Below are 18,217 nucleotides of genomic sequence, written 5' to 3' on the forward strand. Positions count from 1 at the left end.
ATACATTCAGATCCATTTTTTTTTCTTATTAAAATGTTTAAATTTAAAAATTTCAAAGGCTCTTCTTCAAGTTGCAGCCATGTAGCTGCTTGGGTAATTTCATAAATGAGAAAAAAAGAATTACTACGAAAAGCATTTGGGTGGCACAGCAGGAATTTACACAAGTGGACTACCACTGCGGTCGGGTGTTTACATTCAGACACGATTGGCTATGTCTGCAGAGGGGGTCTTGGGTGATAGATTGACATCTTGTCTGGGGTGTGTTACTGTATTGCGCCCAAATATTCCAAGAAAACCGGACCCACCACAACCCTGACCAGTATAAACTAGTGATATCAGGTGAGGATGTAAATTACAGTATTAATGTATTTATAAATAGTTTTATATAATTTACAGTACTTCTTTTATTGGGATGAGACCCTGTTTAGGAAGGTGAGTAGTGTGAGAAGTCTGTGTGCTCATGGTTTACTGAAAAGAGCTCCCCAACTGAGATGTGAATTCACTGTTTCCTGTAGTTTAGGACTATGGAAGATTAGACCATCTGTCCCTGGCTGAGTCTGGCCAGTGCACAAATACTCTTACACAACTGTTCCTATGCACCCACACATACTTGCATTCAGACCCACATACATTTCCTTTCTAAATGAGCTATTCCTGTCATTGTAATAATTATGAGTATGATATAAGGCAGTAAACAGAAATAAGAAGATCATGATCAGGAAGGGGGTTACAGGGAATAGCTAGCTAGAAAAATGAATTATACATGTAGATAGCCAACTCTTCCCAAGGACTTAGACAAAAATATGTTGGAAAATGACTTGAATGTTCCTTTTAGTATGTTATAAGTAACTTCACTTCATGTTCTTTATTTTAAGACTGTTACCAGTAATGTAACTATGATCTAATGGGCACAACATTTGTTAATCTTCTTTTAATCTTTTATCAGTGGACACTGTGATCACAGATTACTGTTGGCTTTATATTTTTTGTCTTCCCAGCACTGACACTGAGGTCTTTGAAAATTCCAACACTATTGCACTATTCTTCCTGTAAACACATCTGCCATCACAAAAGTGTAAAGTAATAGATAGATAGATAGATAGATAGATAGATAGATAGATAGATAGATAGATAGATAGATAGATAGATGGATGGATGGATGGATGGATGGATGGATGGATGGATGGATGGATGGATGGATGGATGGATGGATGGATGGATGGATGGATAGATAGATAGATAGATAGATAGATAGATAGATAGATAGATAGATAGATAGATAGATAGATAGAAGATAGATAGATAGATAGATAGATAGATAGATAGATAGATAGATAGATAGATAGATAGATAGATAGATAGATAGATAGATAGAACACTGATATATATGGAATAAAACAGACACACACACATATATATACTGTATATACATTTGTTGAGGGGGGCCATGAGCTCCTAGTTACGCTACTGCCTTACAGCAAGAATGTCTTGGGTTCGATCCCCAGGTGGGGTGCTCTGGGTCCTTTCTTTGTGGAGTTTGCATGTTTCTTCCAGGAGTTTCAGTTTCCTCCCACAGTCTAAAAACATGCAAGTGAGGTGAACTGAAGATACAAAATTGTCCATGACTGTGTTTGACTTTAAACTTGTGAACTGATGAATCTTGTGTAACGAGTAACTACCTGTTCTGTCATGAATGTAACTAAAGTGTGTAAAACATGACGTTAAAATGTCTTTAGTCCGGAGTTCTTTCTATGGTGGGTTTTAAAATCATAATTTTAATCACAGTTTTGAGTCATTAGTTGAAGCGAATGTTGTCACTAACACAATCGTGCCATGGAGTGGTCTACATCTCGGGGGCGGGGCCACTACGGCGCGCGCAGTGATAAGCAGCGCTGATTGGATGGCTTGGTTGCATAAATAACTGCAATTGTCTGACTACGCAGACAGCCAACGGCTTTCACTCAGATAAGCTGCTGCTGCTGCCATGAAACACCGGACTTACAGTAAAACGTGAATGTAAACAAAAAATTAAAGAGTCGTTTTATTTTTCTACATCATTTTGTTTTGTTCAAAATGAAGGAGAGAAGAATTAGTGAAGCTTCGGCTGTGCGCTGTAAACTGGTGTTAGTAGGAGACGTGCAGTGCGGTAAAACAGCTATGTTACAGGTGCTCGCGAAGGACTCTTACCCTGAGGTAAAATTACACTTAGTTATTAAAGTTACTGGTACATTCTCAAAGAGTTTTATGTAAAAACATTATAATTTAACACGACAACATGTTATTAATGTGCTTTAATTTTTTATTTATTATGTAGCACATGTGAATATATGTGTATATATCCATAAACATAAGCAATATCCAGTCATGTCTGTGTATATATGCTTTTTTTCTCTTTCCTGTTTTATTCAAGATTTTAAAAATCAGTTTTCAAATGTATTATAATTCCTAATATTGTTTCTAACAATAAATGAAAGAATCATTATTGTGATTATTGTGCATAAATGCATACCTATAATAAGTACCTGTAATATACACTGATCAGCCATAACATTAAAACCACCTCCTTGTTTCTACACTCACTGTCCATTTTATCAGCTCCACTTACTATATAGGAGCACTTTGTAGTTCTACAATTACTGACTGTAGTCTATCTGTTTCTCTGCATGCTTTGTTAGCTCCTTTCATGCTGTTCTTCAATGGTCAGGACTCTCCCAGGACCACTACAGAGTAGGTATTATTTGGGTTGTGGTTCATTCTAAGCACTGCAGTGACACTGACATGGTGTTGCGTGTTGTGCTGGTATGAGGTACTGTCACTGCTGGACTGAGAATAGTCCACCAACCAAAAACATCCAGCCAACAGCGCCCTGTGGGCAGCATCCTGTGACCACTGATGAAGGTCTACAAGATGACCAACTCAAACAGCAGCAATAGATGAGCGATCGTCTCTGACTTTACATCTACAAGGTGGACCAACTAGGTAGGAGTGTGTAATAGAGTGGACAGTGAGTGGACAAGGTATTTAAAGCACATCCACTTATACCAGCACAACACACACTAACACACCACCACCATGTCAGTGTCACTGCAGTGCTGAGAATGACCCACCGCCTAAATAATACCTGCTCTGTGGTGGTTCTGTGGGGGTCCTGACCATTGAAGAACATTCAAATCAGGCTAAAAAAGTATGCAGAGAACCAGATGGACTACAGTCAGTAATTGTAGAACTTCAAAGTGCTTCTGTATGGTAAGTGGAGCTGATAAAATGGACAGTGAGTGTAGAAACAAGGAGGTGGTTTTAATGTTATGGCTGATCAGTGTATGTATATATATTAGCCCTTTAAAGGTACATATTGCACTCTTGTACTATATATGACTTGTATATACTTTCCCATGAGAAAGATGGCCACACATCATTGAGGGTACCATCCCAGTGGCAAGGTAATTTATTCAGTGGCATGATTTCGGGACGTGGGAGGATGTCTGACAACCCAAGTGTAACACACTAGTGTAAACAGAGCCTAGGACTGACCCCAAGTCTCCATGATTGTAAAGTTTCCCAACTAATATCCTTTACAAGATGACTAAAACTAGCTACAAATCAGAGACGTATTTGTCCCATACTGGAGATATTTTATCAGGACTGATACTGGCATAAAAAGCTGGCTTGGTATCTCCAGCAATACCATTCAGTCTACCTTGGTTGTAGAGAATTGGCTTTGTTACTGTAAGGATAGTACTATAATGAGTATTTGCGCTTTGAAATTGTTATCCGATAAAAACAGAGAGAGAGAGAGAGAGAGAGAGAGTTACTGCTTTTTTGACAGTTGGTACAATTTTAAACAGAATGTTTGCATTTGGCCACTGTGGCACCAGGTAGAGCCCCACACTTATGATTATTCCAGTTTGCAGGATGCTTAACCAAAGTTAACAAACAAACACATAAACCTCTGCATCCCACAACAAAGAAAGTTGGTAGAAAAGGGATAGCACAGAAATAAAACTGCTTGCAATATGGCAAGCTTCTCCACCTGCTGGTGATAACCAAATTCTCTGAAAAAAAGGAAAGAAAATACAATCCAGAACAAGCCAGGGACAGTAATGCATCCTACTTTACCAGCTGGTGCAGCATGTGCCCAGTGTGGGTCCAAACATGTGGCTTGCTCCGAAAAAGGGCCGTCATGGTGTCTTTGGGGCAGCACAGGTTGGTTGCACTGTGATTCTTGAGAAGGGCCACAACATTATTAAGTGCCCAGAAAGACACAAAGCTTATAGCTTGTTTTGGCAGATCATGGACTAGAGGATAGAAGTTTTGATAAAGACTGAACTAATCATGGCATGTTATTGTAATTGTCCACAGACATACATCCCAACAGTGTTTGAAAACTACACAGCTGGCCTGGACATAGACGATCAGCACATAGAGCTTAGTCTATGGGACACATCAGGTAAGAAATCGGCCTTATGACAATGCAATGTTCTATTGTCTACATGCCAGTAAGAAGTTCTTAAATACCCAGTGAAATAAGACATATAATATATTTAGGATCATGATTTAAATACTTTTTGTTGATTAAAATAGTGACATGATTGTGGTAAATATTTTATAGGCCTTGTTTATTGCAATTCTAAGTTAACAGTAATTTTCTGCATGAGATAACGCTAATTAACAATAAATATGTTTTTATTACACCTTTTTTATTACACTAGGTGCCAATAATTTTATAGCTGACTGTTTAGTGGTGCATAATATCTAATGTATTTCTGCTAGTTTAATATTTGGAGCACAACCATAATAAATTTAATTTCATTTTTTCACTGTTATTTGTGGTGTTTCTCCTGTAGGTTCACCGTATTATGATAATGTCAGGCCACTCTGCTATAGCGATTCAGATGCTGTGCTTCTGTGTTTCGACATCAGCCGGCCAGACACTGTCGACAGCTCTCTGAAAAAGGTAAATACATTTATATAGTGTTATATTTCATTCCATGGCAAACTTTATGTAGACACCTGAGTATTACATCCATACTGTGTGCTTGTTGAGCATTTTACTCCAAAATGTATCACTACAGAATTGCTATGATAGCTTTGACTATTTTGGGTAGGATTTGCACTAGAATTTGGAACATTCTGTCCAGCCTTAAGATTTTCCTTTACTAGAATTAAGTAGCCAAGCCTGAACTATGAAAACAAATCCAATTTGTTTTTTCACACTTGCAGTTCTGTTTTTTTTTTATTTGGGCAGAAATTCGTCCTTCAGAGTGAAAGATGGTAAAGCTTGAGTCATCATGTCAAAGAATACTGCTACTAAGTCCAATGGTGTTGTACTTTAATTCAGTGTTTCTCAACCTTTTTTCAGTCACGGCACCCTTTGAAAGTATGCAAAATGTCAAGTCACCCCAGTCTAAAATGTATTAAAAAACTTACACTCTGCATCCCTCGGACTGCTAACACACACGCACACACACCATGAGGTGTCATTTAGGGAGGGAGGGGTAAACGTGACTTAATTTTAATGGGAAAACTGAGCCTGGGATGATGCACACAATCGCCCTATTCTGGCAGGGATGGAGGAGAGGCAGACACGGAGCTCCTGGTACAGAGCCCTCAGTCGCTCCCTGTACTTGTTCGTGATGTAAGTTAGGCTCGAAAAGCTCAGTTCGCGCCATGAACGAATCAGATTTAACATAATTAAATGAGTTTATAGTTTATTTCTCAGTTATTTGTCATTATACTAAGAGCACTGCTTCTTTTCTGCATGTTCTCTCTGTAGCTCGGTTATGGCTCTCTCAACTCAAAAGCTTTATTGGCATGACAAATAAGGACATTCGTATTGCCAAAGCAAGTTAGAGAAAAATTATAAAAAATAACAAGAAAGAACAAATATATACAGAACAGTTACATGTGCAAAAATATAAAATAGAATAAAATATTAATAAAAACAGTGCAAAATAATAACAATAAAAATTATAATATTTACATTATTGAGGTAGTAATAACGATCAGTTTGTGTGTGTGTGCGTCTCTCTCTCTTTTTTTGTGTGTGTGTTTTATATATTAATAATTTAAATATTAAATTATTAATATTTTATTCTATTTTATTCTATTTTTTGCACATGTTTTGTATATATTTGTTCTTTCTTATTGTTATTTTTTATTATTTCTCTGTAACTTGCTTTGGAAATACGAATGTCTTTATTTGTCATGCCAATAAAGCTTCTTTTGAGTTTGAGTGTCTCTCTCTCGCTCTGTGTGTGTGTGTGTGTGTGTGTGTGTGTGTGTGTGTGTGTGTGTGTGTGTGTGTGTGTGTGTGTGTGTGTGTGTGTGTGTGTGTGTCTCTCGCTAGCTCTCCACTAAGTGGCTTACACAGCAGTGCAATTTACAATAGCACAGAGCTCTTCAGTAAACTTTACTATCTCTAGAAAAGATAGAAAGATATCCTTTATTTGTCATATATACATATACAGATGTACAGTACAATGAAATTCTTTCTTCGCATATCCCAGCTGGTGTTGGAAGCTGGGGTCAGAGCGCAGGGTCAGCCAACTTACGGCGCCCCTGGAGCAGACAGGGTTAAGGGCCTGGCTCAAGGACCCAACAGTGGCCACATAGCAGAGCCTGGATTTGAACCGCCAATCTTCCGGTTGATAGCCCAAAGCCCTACCCACTAGGCTACCACAGGCCCCCTCTAGTCTTGCTGGCTGTGTGCTTGATTCTTTGCATTGGGTGTGGCTGACATGGCTAAACCCACCAATTAGAAAGTGTTTTCAAATATTGGCCATAGAAAATATTCACTACATGGCCAAAAAGAATATGGAGTTGCTCTTGCTTCCTTTGCACTTATAACAGCCTTTTGAACTGTGTCTGTGAGAATTTGTGATGATGTAGTTAAAAGAGCAGACTCTGATGTTGGATGGTATTCCAATTCTTCAAATGGGGTTGAGGCAAAGGCATGCTGGTACAGAAAAGGGCCTTCCTTGGACTGTTGTCACTCTCTCTCTCTCTCTCTCTCTCTCTCTCTCTCTCTCTCTTTAGTGGAAGTCTGAGATCATGGATCTCTGCCCCAGCACTCGCATCATTCTGGTTGGCTGTAAGAGGGATTTGCGCACTGATGTGTGCACACTGATGGAGCTGTCCAATCAGAAAATGGTACCCATTTCTAACGAACAGGTCAGCCAATTTTCAGCCAATAGCATACTGAGTATTATGTGAAATATAATCACTTAAATAAAGTGTTTTGTTTTGTATTGATTAATTGATTATTTGACTGATGTACCTGTAGGGGTCCTTGCTGGCGAAGCAGGTGGGAGCAGAGGTGTATCTGGAGTGTTCAGCATTCACGTCAGAAAAAAGCATTCACAGCGTGTTCCGCTCTGCAGCAGCATCCTGCCTGAAAAAACAGCAGCCGCCCGTCAAACCAAGCCCCGCCCACCGGAAAGGCATTTTGCACCTGACTAGTAGGACAGACCTTCTCCGCTCCTCTTTCAGCAGAGAGAGAAGCAAGAGCTGCACTGTCATGTAAAGCAGACTTTCCCAAGACCGACCTACAAAGATACGATTTTACATTATAAGGGGAGTGGACAGGTTGTGACCTTTGACCCCTCTTTTCCACTCATTTTTTTGCCATTTTCAGATTTCCTGTATTTTTCATGATCATAGAGAATGGACACTGCTGAAGGTTTGGTTTCTAACTTAAAAGCAACTGTCTAAACTTTACTTGAATGCCATGTTGTATCATTGGGCATTTTAAACAATGGTGTGTATAAATTGGAGAGTGGACTGTTGGTGCATTTAAACTGTAATAAAAAGGCTTATCATCATGAACCCTACTGAGATTAATGTAATTTCATGTGAATAATTTTACATACTTGGGTGACTGGGGCTAAAACCATATAACTTAAAATTGCATGTGCACTTAAAACTGTAATGGGCAATAAAACTGTGCCACAAAGTTAAAAGAACACAGGTTTGTGTATATTTGCTTAGCTATGAAATTGAAGTCTCAGATTGTTAATCCAGACCATACTATAGTATGGTGTGCAATTGCAGTGCTGTAAAAAGTTCGTGCCCTCTTTCCCTGAACTAGTTCTAAAAAGTATCAAATACAGATGCAAAACAAAGTTATTAAAATCTACCAGTCTGGAAATGGTTACAAATGCTCTGGGACCCCAGTGAACCACCGTGAGAACTCTTTATCTTTATTAAATGGAATAATCATTTTAAAGCTTCATTTTGTGTTTGCTTGTGTTGTCTTCATCTTATATTAAACTTAGTTTAAATGTGACAAACTAGCAAACATAGAAGAAATTGAGAAGGGAGCAAATACTTTTTCACACCACAGTATCCGGGTTTGAATTTCAGCTGTGCTATTGGCTGGTTGGGCATCTACACAGATATGATTGTCTATAAAATGACAAATAATTTAGGCTGGCTTTTTCACTTCACAACACTAAGATATCATTGCTTTGTGATGGTTGGCTGCACAAATGGGGCAGCTTTCTCTGATGCTGTCTGTCTTGTGTGACTTATAGCAGACTAGACCCTGATAATGCAATCCATTTTGTGATGTCATCAGTCTAGCTTGTTCTTGGTCTTTCTCATCTTCTGATCGCTTCTACAAGTCCTGCCTGTAGTGCTGTCATGTGGGTGCCTCAATACATGCCCAAAGTAACATAACTTGCAGGACCTGGTTCAGTAGCTTGTTTTCGGTTCTGGCCATCTCATACATTTGCTCAGTGGTCATCATCTTCCTCCATGAGATTTTTAGCAGTTCTCAAAAGCCTTTCTTCCTATGTCCAAGCTTCACATCCTTATGACTACTGGCCAGATCAAAGCTTTTATCAATTGTAGCCTGGTGATGGTGGTAAGTGTTGTTTTTCCTTATAATTATCTTTATATCTTTGACAATCGCCACCATGGCCAATGCCGGGCTTCACCAGCACATTCTACAATATTTGCTACTTTACTTCCCAAATATAAGGAGTCCACTTGTTTCAATCTTCTACCTTCCACCATACTCTCCAGAACTTATTCAGTCTGTGTCATCACTTTCATTTTTGCTGCATTAATCAGCATATTTCTTCACATCCTTGTCGATACAACACTCCAGCTCATGTAATTCTTATTGTGATGTGACCAGTAATACAAAGTCATCACCATACCCCAGATTCCTTATTGTCTTTGCACCAATCCTGAATCTTCTGGGTATTTGATCGGACTGTTTTACACAAGATCTCATAAAAACCCAAATCACTACTGCACATTTGTAGTCACGTTCCACTGTGATGTCATGAAAAACTAGCACTGACAATACTCCTGAGTATTCACTGGTAAACCATATATTGATTTTCATGTCAGTTCAACAAGATGAATAGCTCCTGACTCAGCATCTGCCACTGATAGCATCAAATACTATTGGAAACAGCATGGTGTGAGTGTACCTGCTTCAGTCTGTAAAACTCACAAGCTGGTCCTGTCAGACTGACTACGTTTACGTCTTCTAACTTCCAGTCAGTTGGTCTCTGCATTCATTTTTGTCTTTTGTCTTTTAGTAGGTGCAAAATGTGACAGCACAGACTAAGTGCATTTGATGTGTACATGTTGTTTTGTCATGTATAGAAGATGCATACGTCTATATACTGCGAAAAAAAATTGCAGTGTTGCCTAGCAACTGTCTAAGGTGGATGCCATGACAAAAGGCTGATAGGAGGATGGGGAAGGGGGTAATTATTATGGACAAAAACTTAGATGTGTTTACTTGTAATGATAAAAGAATAAAAAAACGATTTTCTCTTTGTATTTTTGTTTATGCGTTTATGCACCCCACAATTTTCTCCCAATTCGGTCGTATTCAATTCCCCTATTGTAATTCGCCTCTGTTGCTCCTGACTTCCACTCCTGACCGAGGAAGGTCACAACCGTCACATGGTGCTATGGGCTGCACACCTCCGACCACATCTTTTCACCTGCCTGATGCGGGTTTATATGGGGATCCGTTTTGTGCACGGAGAGTCACGTACTGATTTCCATTCTTTCCTGTCTCATTGTGCAGGCAGAGTCAATCAGCCAGCAGAGGCCACAATTGTAGACCCAGTGTAAGCTCCTGAGATCTCAGCACTGGTGGGCTAGCATGTTTTACCGCTTTGAAAAGTAAATCATATGGAAGTCCAACATGAGTTGCAAATAATGTTCAAAAAAAGCAAAGACACATTAGCTATTGGGAATTTCCAAACTTTGACAACAGATCAGATGAGACAGACTTGAGAGTATCTATTACCAACAATTTTGTAATGAACTGCAGCAAGACATTAAAACATTATTTTTGTTTTTTTCCATTTAAGTGCAGTCAGACAGAAAATTATGTTGATACAGAATGACCAACTAAAAGTAGTTCTTGAAGTAATCAGATGCAAAAAAAAAATTCTAATTTCAAGCCTCATTACCAAATACCTGTGACTGGCTTCCAAAAACAAGTATTTGCATTAAAATAGTGTGACTGAAAGCAGCAGCTCTCAGACTTTCATCCAGCCTTTCAACTGCTGCTTGTCATTAAATCACCTCTAATAATATATTCATTTATTTATCATTGTCTGTTTTAACACTGCTCTTACCTATCCGGGGTCACAGTGGGTCTTATTCACTGGACGAAAGGTAGGGAATACCCTGGACAGGTCGCCAGTCTATCACAGGGTAAACACACTAACACACATTCTCACACATTCTTGTCTTTTGCCCCTACATACAGTAAAGATGATGGTTAGGCAGGCAAAAGCCCTTTACTTTTATGTCTATACAAATGAAAGTTACAGAGTTTGCTACACACTACTGGAAATTTCTGTTCTTCCTTGCACCCTATTGGTTCTTGTCCCTTTATCGTTACCCTGACCAGAATGAATAAAAAAAAAAAATTACGGTGTTTTAAGCAACATCAGCATCTATGTAGAGTCAATAGAATTAAAGGTATAAAATAGAAATATAGACCTATTGGCTCATTGGTATATTATGCTAGCCCACTACCTCTGGGATTTAGGGTTCGAATCCCTAACTGGCTGGGTATCTAAATACAGACATGACTAGTAATCAGAAGATTGCTGGTTCAAGCCCCACTAGCACCAAGTTGTCACTGTTGGCCTTCTGAGCAAGGCCCTTAATCCTTAATTGCTCAAATTGTATTCAGTCATAATTGTAAGTTGTCTGCTAAATGCCACAAATGTAAAAGTGAAACTGATTGGCCATGTCTAAAAAAAGAGGATTGGCCGAAGCCCTGCAATAAACTGGTATCCTGTCAAGGGTGTGTTACTGCATTGCCTCCAATGATTCCAGGGTAACCAGACCCACCACTACCCTAACCAGGATAAAGTATTTAACGTGCCAGGTTTAAGGTATGTTATCCAGCTATGTCTTTTTGTACATACTTAATGATAACACACCTCAAATATGTGGAGCCTGTATGTGTGTTTGCGTGTTTTAAAATGTTCTTGGATAAGCTGTGGCTTCATTAAAATGCTGATTTATTGTGTGTTTGTGCAGATTTCATGGTGATTCCAGCACCGTGGCAGATATATGAATTCCCCCTTCCTCCACCACTGCAGTTTTTGGGAGCATGGCATTACCCCCCCTGGGGTTTGTAGTCTGATAGCTCCACTGCAGATGAGGCTCAGTCTGCAAGATACTCTCTCAATATAACATTTCCACAAACCCAGATTGCTCCCTGGAGTGCAACATAATGCTCCCTTGGTTTCTAATGTATTGAAAGATTGCAGACACGGAGGAGCGCACTTATTCTTTGCACTGTAGCGTCAATGGTAGATATAGTAACAATGTCAAATGACCTTTAGTATTGTTAACTGGCTATTTCATTTTATCGCTGTTATATTAAAGGTAAACAAAGATGTTCGTTTCATTTTATCATTTCATTTTATCATTTCATTTTATCCTGGTCAGGGGCTTGCTAGGTCCGGTTTCTCCAGGCGCAAGACAGGAATATCTTGGACAGGGTGACGGTCCATTGCAGGACTTTGGCTATTCTGCTTCCAGAAATAGCCAATCCTCTCTGTGTAGACACCCATTTGACCGATAGCACTCTAAAATCTTGAGTACTTTTAATAAACACTTGATGTAATTTAATTATTTGTTTATTCAATTTTACTAACCATGTCGTCCTGGTCAGCACTGCAGTGGGTTCAGTGCCACTTGTTTGTGCCACACTGGGCACAAAGCTGAATAACAAACTGTAAATTAGTAGCAGTCCATCACAGAGCATCACATGCTCCTGCATTTACTCCCTTACATCTAAGGCAATTTGAAGCAGTCAGTCTACCTTCCTACTATCTTTGGGAGGTTGGAGGAAACTGAAGATCCAGAATGAAACCCAGGTGTCAAGGACCCATGTTGTGGAGCAGCACTTACTCTACCAGCTTGGTCACTGTGCAACAATTTAGAAAATACAGTATCAGCAGTATGTACCGGATACGGACCTTGAGAGATGAAATGTCATTGGACAGCTTAGCAGCTTAAAACCCTGTCCATCAGATGCCTGGCTACTAATGAGCTTGAACCCCGTGAAACAGTCAAAACTACCCTACAGCTTAGACTAAAAAAAGACAGATAAGAAATTGCAGTGGGTTCAGTGCCACTTGTTTGTGCCACACTGGGCACAAAGCAGAATAACAGTCTGGCAATGGCGGCAGTCCATCATTGGGCATCACATGCTCCTGCATTTACTCTCTTACATCTAGGGCAATTTAGAGCAGCCGGTCTACCCTCCTACCATTTTTGTGAGGTTGGAAGAAACCAAAGATCCTGAGTCAAACCCAGGTGTCAAGGACCCATGTTGCTGAGCAGCACTTATACTCTACCAGCTTGGTCACTGCGCAACCCTTTAGAAAATACAGTATCAGTATGTATGACGAAAATACGAATGTCATTGTACGGCTTAGCAGCTTCAAACCCTCTACATTTGATGCAAAGCCACTAATGAGCTTGAACCATGTGAAACAGTCAAAACTACCCTACAGCTTAGACTCAGAAAAGAAAGATAAGAAGTGATCAAGAAAACGTACGCTGTCTTTTTACTGATGTGCCGTATAGAGCCAGTCTTCTAAATCATACACACACCCAAGCATTCGAATGCAGCCCCCCTGCACTTAGACACACATGGGTTACTATGGCTTTTCTGCAGCCCATCAAAGATGAATGCACATAATCAGCATTAATAAGCACATTAGCATAGACAATGTGCTCCCAATCAGACTTGCTTTTTGCATAATATCTCTATTAAACATTTACATTCACCACATTGCTCGTCTTTGCTTGGTAAATTTTTGCATTCTTTATTCCGTTTGTTAATATACTCTCTTCATTATGCAAACATAATAATCCATACATAAAGAAAGATCATTTGAATTTTAGTGGCATGTTTGCTAACATTAATGAATTAATTTTACCCTCATTTTCAGACATTTTTCCTTTTTCTTAGCTCAAGGACATTTCTTGGCTTCTCCAAACAAAGCCCACCCTTCCCCCGGTACACACGGACATGATGCCTTGGGGCTACGATGCTGATGGATGCTCATGTTTGGCCATTTAATTAGCTGTCTAGGACTACATGGCATCAGGGTCTTGTCAGGACTCAGTGGGGAGTGGCAGCGAATAGATTGGTGCTGTATGTGTGTGCATTTGATTTGGTGTGTTATTCTGGTGTCCACAGTATTCATTGTTTATATAACCATGGTCACAATGTGTTAAAGGAAGACATGAGTGAGTTGAGAAATGAGCTGTCAGCCACACCCAAAAAATCAAGCATGCAGCAGTGCCAAACCATCACCAAACACTGAAACCTTTACTGATATAGCATGACCATCCCATTGTGCTCAAAGCATTGTCTACTATAAAAGGGTTTGCTCAGTTGGCTGTGGAAAACATTGACTTGCCTGCAAAGATTCCTGAACCCAAACCCATTCAATATCATTGAGATGATCTGAAATGCTGTCTACAAAGCCTTATTGTCCAGCATCTGCTCACTTTCTACTAAGGTTTGTAATGTATAGCTGAATTGATTTCTTATAATCATGTTCCAAAGTGGGCACTGTGGCTTTGTGGGTAGCACCATCACCTCATGGCAAGAAGGTCATGGGTTCAATGCAGTCAGGTTGGAGAAACTAAAAAGGTATGAGTGTGTGTATGTGTGTGTTTGCTCTGTAGTGGGCTGGCGATTCGCCCAATGAGTTATACCCACTGCGTGCGACCCTGGGTGGGATGGAGCGGTGGTAAAACAGACAATAAATGATTGTTCCAAATCTTTGTGGATTCTGATATTAAGGACTATGTGCATGATATTCACAAAATTATGGCTATATTAGGAATCTTAAACAACACTCAATTTACATTTATGCTAACATATCCATTACTGTGCTTATAAAGTAGCAAGCAACCATCTTTAAAAACCTGTCTCTAATACTTTTTCAAGACAGAGCATGTATAAAAAAAACTGACATTTCATCTAGAAACTGGGTGTTTGTACTTGTAATGGGACTTCTGTTTTCCTAATGGAGCACAGACAGTCTACATTCATTTCAGCATATGGTAAGCAGTTGAGCGTGAAACAGACTTGCATTACATAGGATGCTAAATAACTAATTGGGTCATGCTACACTGCTAAAGTGTGTGCTCAATCATAAATGCGGGAGGGGGATTTCTATGGGGACACTACTGTACAGCGTGCATTTTATACTAATCAAAACAAGAAACTATTGGTCCCAAGCACCATGCCAGTCCCAAGCCAGAATAAAATGAACAGGATTGGGTCAGGAAGGGCATCCAGCTTAAAAACAATAATCCGCGGTGGCAACCTCTAAATACGAAAACATGTGAAAGGAGAAATAAATATAATGAAAACTCAGAACAGAGTGCAAATAAAAAGCTGCATGAATGGTTTGTCATTAAAAGTGGCATTTTGTGTTAAATTTAAATAAACCACTTGTTATACTAGTTGTGTTAAGCTATAAATTGTTCTTGTTTTTATTGGTTTGTTGTAAACAGCTGAAAGTTTGTACGTTTTGCTAATTAACCTCATTTAATTTAGATTGCTGAAAGTGTGAATGTGTGAATAAAATAGCAATTTCACATATTAGACTAAGTGTACAAATTTCTACATTTACAGACAATTATTCTTCACCTTTTATTAGAATTAATTGAATAATATTTGCACAGTGATAGAAAGCAGTTCTGTTCTACAGAGCTACCAGAGTACTCAAAAATAAAATACTCAAGGTCAAATCGGATCCCAAATTACCTGCAGAGCCTGAAGCATCTGTGAGAGAGTACGCTCTTTCTTCTTTTTAGTGTTTGAAAATGCCCCTATGGCAGGAGGAATGTAGTCATGGCAACATACCTCTTAAGTGTGTGATGAGCTGTATGAACTGTGAATACAGATCGACTTTTACACATTAAAAGAATGAGAGCAGACCAAAATAAAATATTTAATAGACACCTTTCTAGTTTATACACTTTCTGGGTTTTTTTTCACTCTTTCTTGCAATCTGGAGATACAACCCCAAATCAGAAAAGGTTGGGACAGTATGGAAAATAGAAAATAGCAGTGTTTCTTACATTTACTTATTACTATATTTTATGTTTTGTCTGGTTGACTGGCAACTCTTCATGTTTTGTCTGGTCAACTTGCAACTTTTAATGCTTTGTCTGGTCAAATTGAAAGCCTGCAACACATTCCAAAAAGTTGGGATGAGGGCAATTTAGGACTAGAAATGAGGTAAACAAACAAAAAACAAACGTAATAATTATGTGATTTTATTATGATGTCAACAGGGGGTTGTACTGTAATGTTATGATTTGGAACAAAAGCAGTATCCATGAAAGGCTGAGTCTTTGAGGAGCAGTTTGTCTCCAGTTTGTCAACAAATGTGTGAGAAAATTATTAAAATGTTTTAAAACAATGTTCCTTAAAGAAAGATTAAGAAAGATTAATTTGCTTATTATTTCCTCTACAGTGCATAATATCATTTAACGATTCAGTAAATCTGGAGGAATTTCAGTGCAAGAAGGCCAAAGTGCAAGCCTAAGCTGAACACCTGTGATCTCTAACCCCTTAGACAGAACTGCATCAAGAACTGTCATTTATCAATAGCTGATATAATCACATAGGCATGGGATTGCCTTAACAATACAGAGTTACATTCACAAATGCTCCTTAAAGCTTCACTGTGCAAAAATGAAGCCTTATGTTAACCATGTCCAGAAGCAACATCGAGTTCTCTGGGCTCTGAGGTATCTGGGCTGGACCATCACACACCGAAAAAAAGTGTTGTGGTCAGACGAATTAGCATTCCAGATCTTTTTTAAAAGAAATGGACGTTGTATGCTCAAGAAGGACCACCCAGACAAAAGAAAAACCAGGGTTTGTTGTGGTATGGGGATGTGTCAGTGCCCTTGGAAAAGGTAATTTACACTTCCGTGGTGGCAGCATTAATGCAGAAATATTCATTGAGATTTGCTGCTTTCAAGTCGACATCTTTTCCAGGGACATATATGCATTTTAACAAGACAAAACCACATGCTGCAGCTGCACACATTACAAAGGCATGGCTGTGAAAGAAGAGGCTACAGGTACTGGACTGGCCTCTAGTGTTTAATAATAGAATTACACAGCAATGACCAGAGAATATTAATATAATGTACCTGAGTGTTCAAATGTTTAGTAGCAGTAAACAGAGGGGAACCATCAATCATAAATCCTTGTAATACTGCAAACTAAAAATACAATAATTTATCAAAATTTACTTTTTTGTTTTATGGTAACATCAATAAAATAAGCTTATTTATTAAGATTATTTACAATGCTGAGAAGTGGGCACTCAAAACTTCAGTCTCTAAATTATTAAATGAGCCATAACATTAAAACCACCTGCCTAATATTGTGTAGGTCCCCGTCAAGCTACTAAAATTGCTCTGACCAGTTGTGGCATAGATTTAAAAAGCGCTGTTCAAATGAAAATGTCCTGTGGTTCTGTAAATTGCAAGGTGGGGCCTTCATCTATCAGATTTATTTGTCCAGCACACACCACAGGTGCTCTATAAGTATTGAATCTTATATAATTAACCTTATAATAATACTAGCTAAATATTATGTTCATAAAGCTAAAAACTATTTTATTTGTCTGCCACCTTTTATTTATTTTATAAATTTAGAATTGAAAATAAATTTGCAGATGGTAAATTCCTTGAGCCACTCTTTAAACTAGAAATTATGTAGATTGTTAACTGTTTTAAAGCACTTTAGATTTATATAAAGATAACACATTTTCTGAAGAGGATTATTGTCTCTTTATTATTTTAGAATTTATGCTACTTGGAATAAGATTTCTTGAATGATTTACAATTCCTCTGGTTTTGTTTCTTTGCTTTTTATTATTATTATTATTATTATTATTATTATTATTATTATTATTGGGCGGCACGGTGGCTTAGTGGGTAGCACTAACTGTGCGGAGTTTGCATGTTCTCCCCGTGTCCGCGTGGGTTTCCTCCGGGTGCTCCGGTTTCCTCCCACAGTCCAAAAACATGCCACCAGGCTAATTGGAAACACTGAATTGTCCTATAGGTAACTGGCCGCTAGATGCACAAACCAGTGCATTGTAGTGTCGGTCCCAAGCCCAGATAAAATAGGGAGGGTTGTGTCAGGAAGGGCATCCGGCGTAAAAATTGTGCCAAATCAATGCGGATCATGATCCGCCGAGAGCCGACCCCTCAACCGAACGGGACAAAGGCTGAGGAAGAAGAAAATTATTATTATTATTTGTTGTTGTTGAATGTATACAGTTTATTATTGTCTTAATGTTAAATCTTTTTAGTAATATGTTCATATATATTATTTATACTGTATACTGTTTTTTTTTATTAGAAAGAAGTTGCTCTATAGGATTGAGATTGGAAGCATTTGTCATGTTTCCTCCCACAGTCCAAAGACATGCAAGTGAGGTAAACTGGAGATACAAAATTGTCCAGGACTGTGTTTGACATTGAACTTGTGAACTGATGAATCTTGTGTAACGAGTAACTGCTGTTTCTGTCATGAATGTAACCAAAGTGTGTAAAAGTGTATTAGGGACAGTGGTAGCCTAGTGGGTAGAGCTTTGGGCTATGAACAGGAAGATTGACGGTTCAAATCCAGGCTCTGCTATGCAGCCACTGTTGGGTCCTC

The 18,217-nt window shown here is 38.8% G+C and overlaps 1 protein-coding gene across 1 annotated transcript; it reads left to right on the forward strand.

Annotated features, from left to right (window-relative positions):
- The first annotated feature begins 2,073 nt into the window (after positions 1 to 2,073).
- rnd1a (Rho family GTPase 1a) lies at positions 2,074 to 8,230 on the forward strand. The gene is made up of 5 exons (XM_063014976.1): positions 2,074 to 2,193; positions 4,360 to 4,447; positions 4,845 to 4,954; positions 7,036 to 7,170; positions 7,283 to 8,230. The coding sequence occupies exons 1-5, from the start codon at positions 2,074 to 2,076 to the stop codon at positions 7,520 to 7,522; spliced, it is 693 nt and encodes a 230-aa protein (XP_062871046.1). The 3' UTR covers positions 7,523 to 8,230.
- Positions 8,231 to 18,217: the final 9,987 nt, after the last annotated feature.

This window comes from Trichomycterus rosablanca, chromosome 19 (genome assembly GCF_030014385.1).
Source record: "Trichomycterus rosablanca isolate fTriRos1 chromosome 19, fTriRos1.hap1, whole genome shotgun sequence".
Lineage (NCBI taxonomy): Eukaryota > Metazoa > Chordata > Actinopteri > Siluriformes > Trichomycteridae > Trichomycterus > Trichomycterus rosablanca.

Bases quoted from the DNA above. Each gene is read 5' to 3' on its own strand.
- rnd1a (XM_063014976.1), top strand. From the start codon at position 2,074: ATGAAGGAGAGAAGAATTAGTGAAGCTTCGGCTGTGCGCTGTAAACTG. The intron at 4,448-4,844 runs GTAAGAAATCGG...TTTCTCCTGTAG, and splicing joins TAGTCTATGGGACACATCAG to GTTCACCGTATTATGATAAT. The intron at 7,171-7,282 runs GTCAGCCAATTT...ATGTACCTGTAG, and splicing joins TACCCATTTCTAACGAACAG to GGGTCCTTGCTGGCGAAGCA.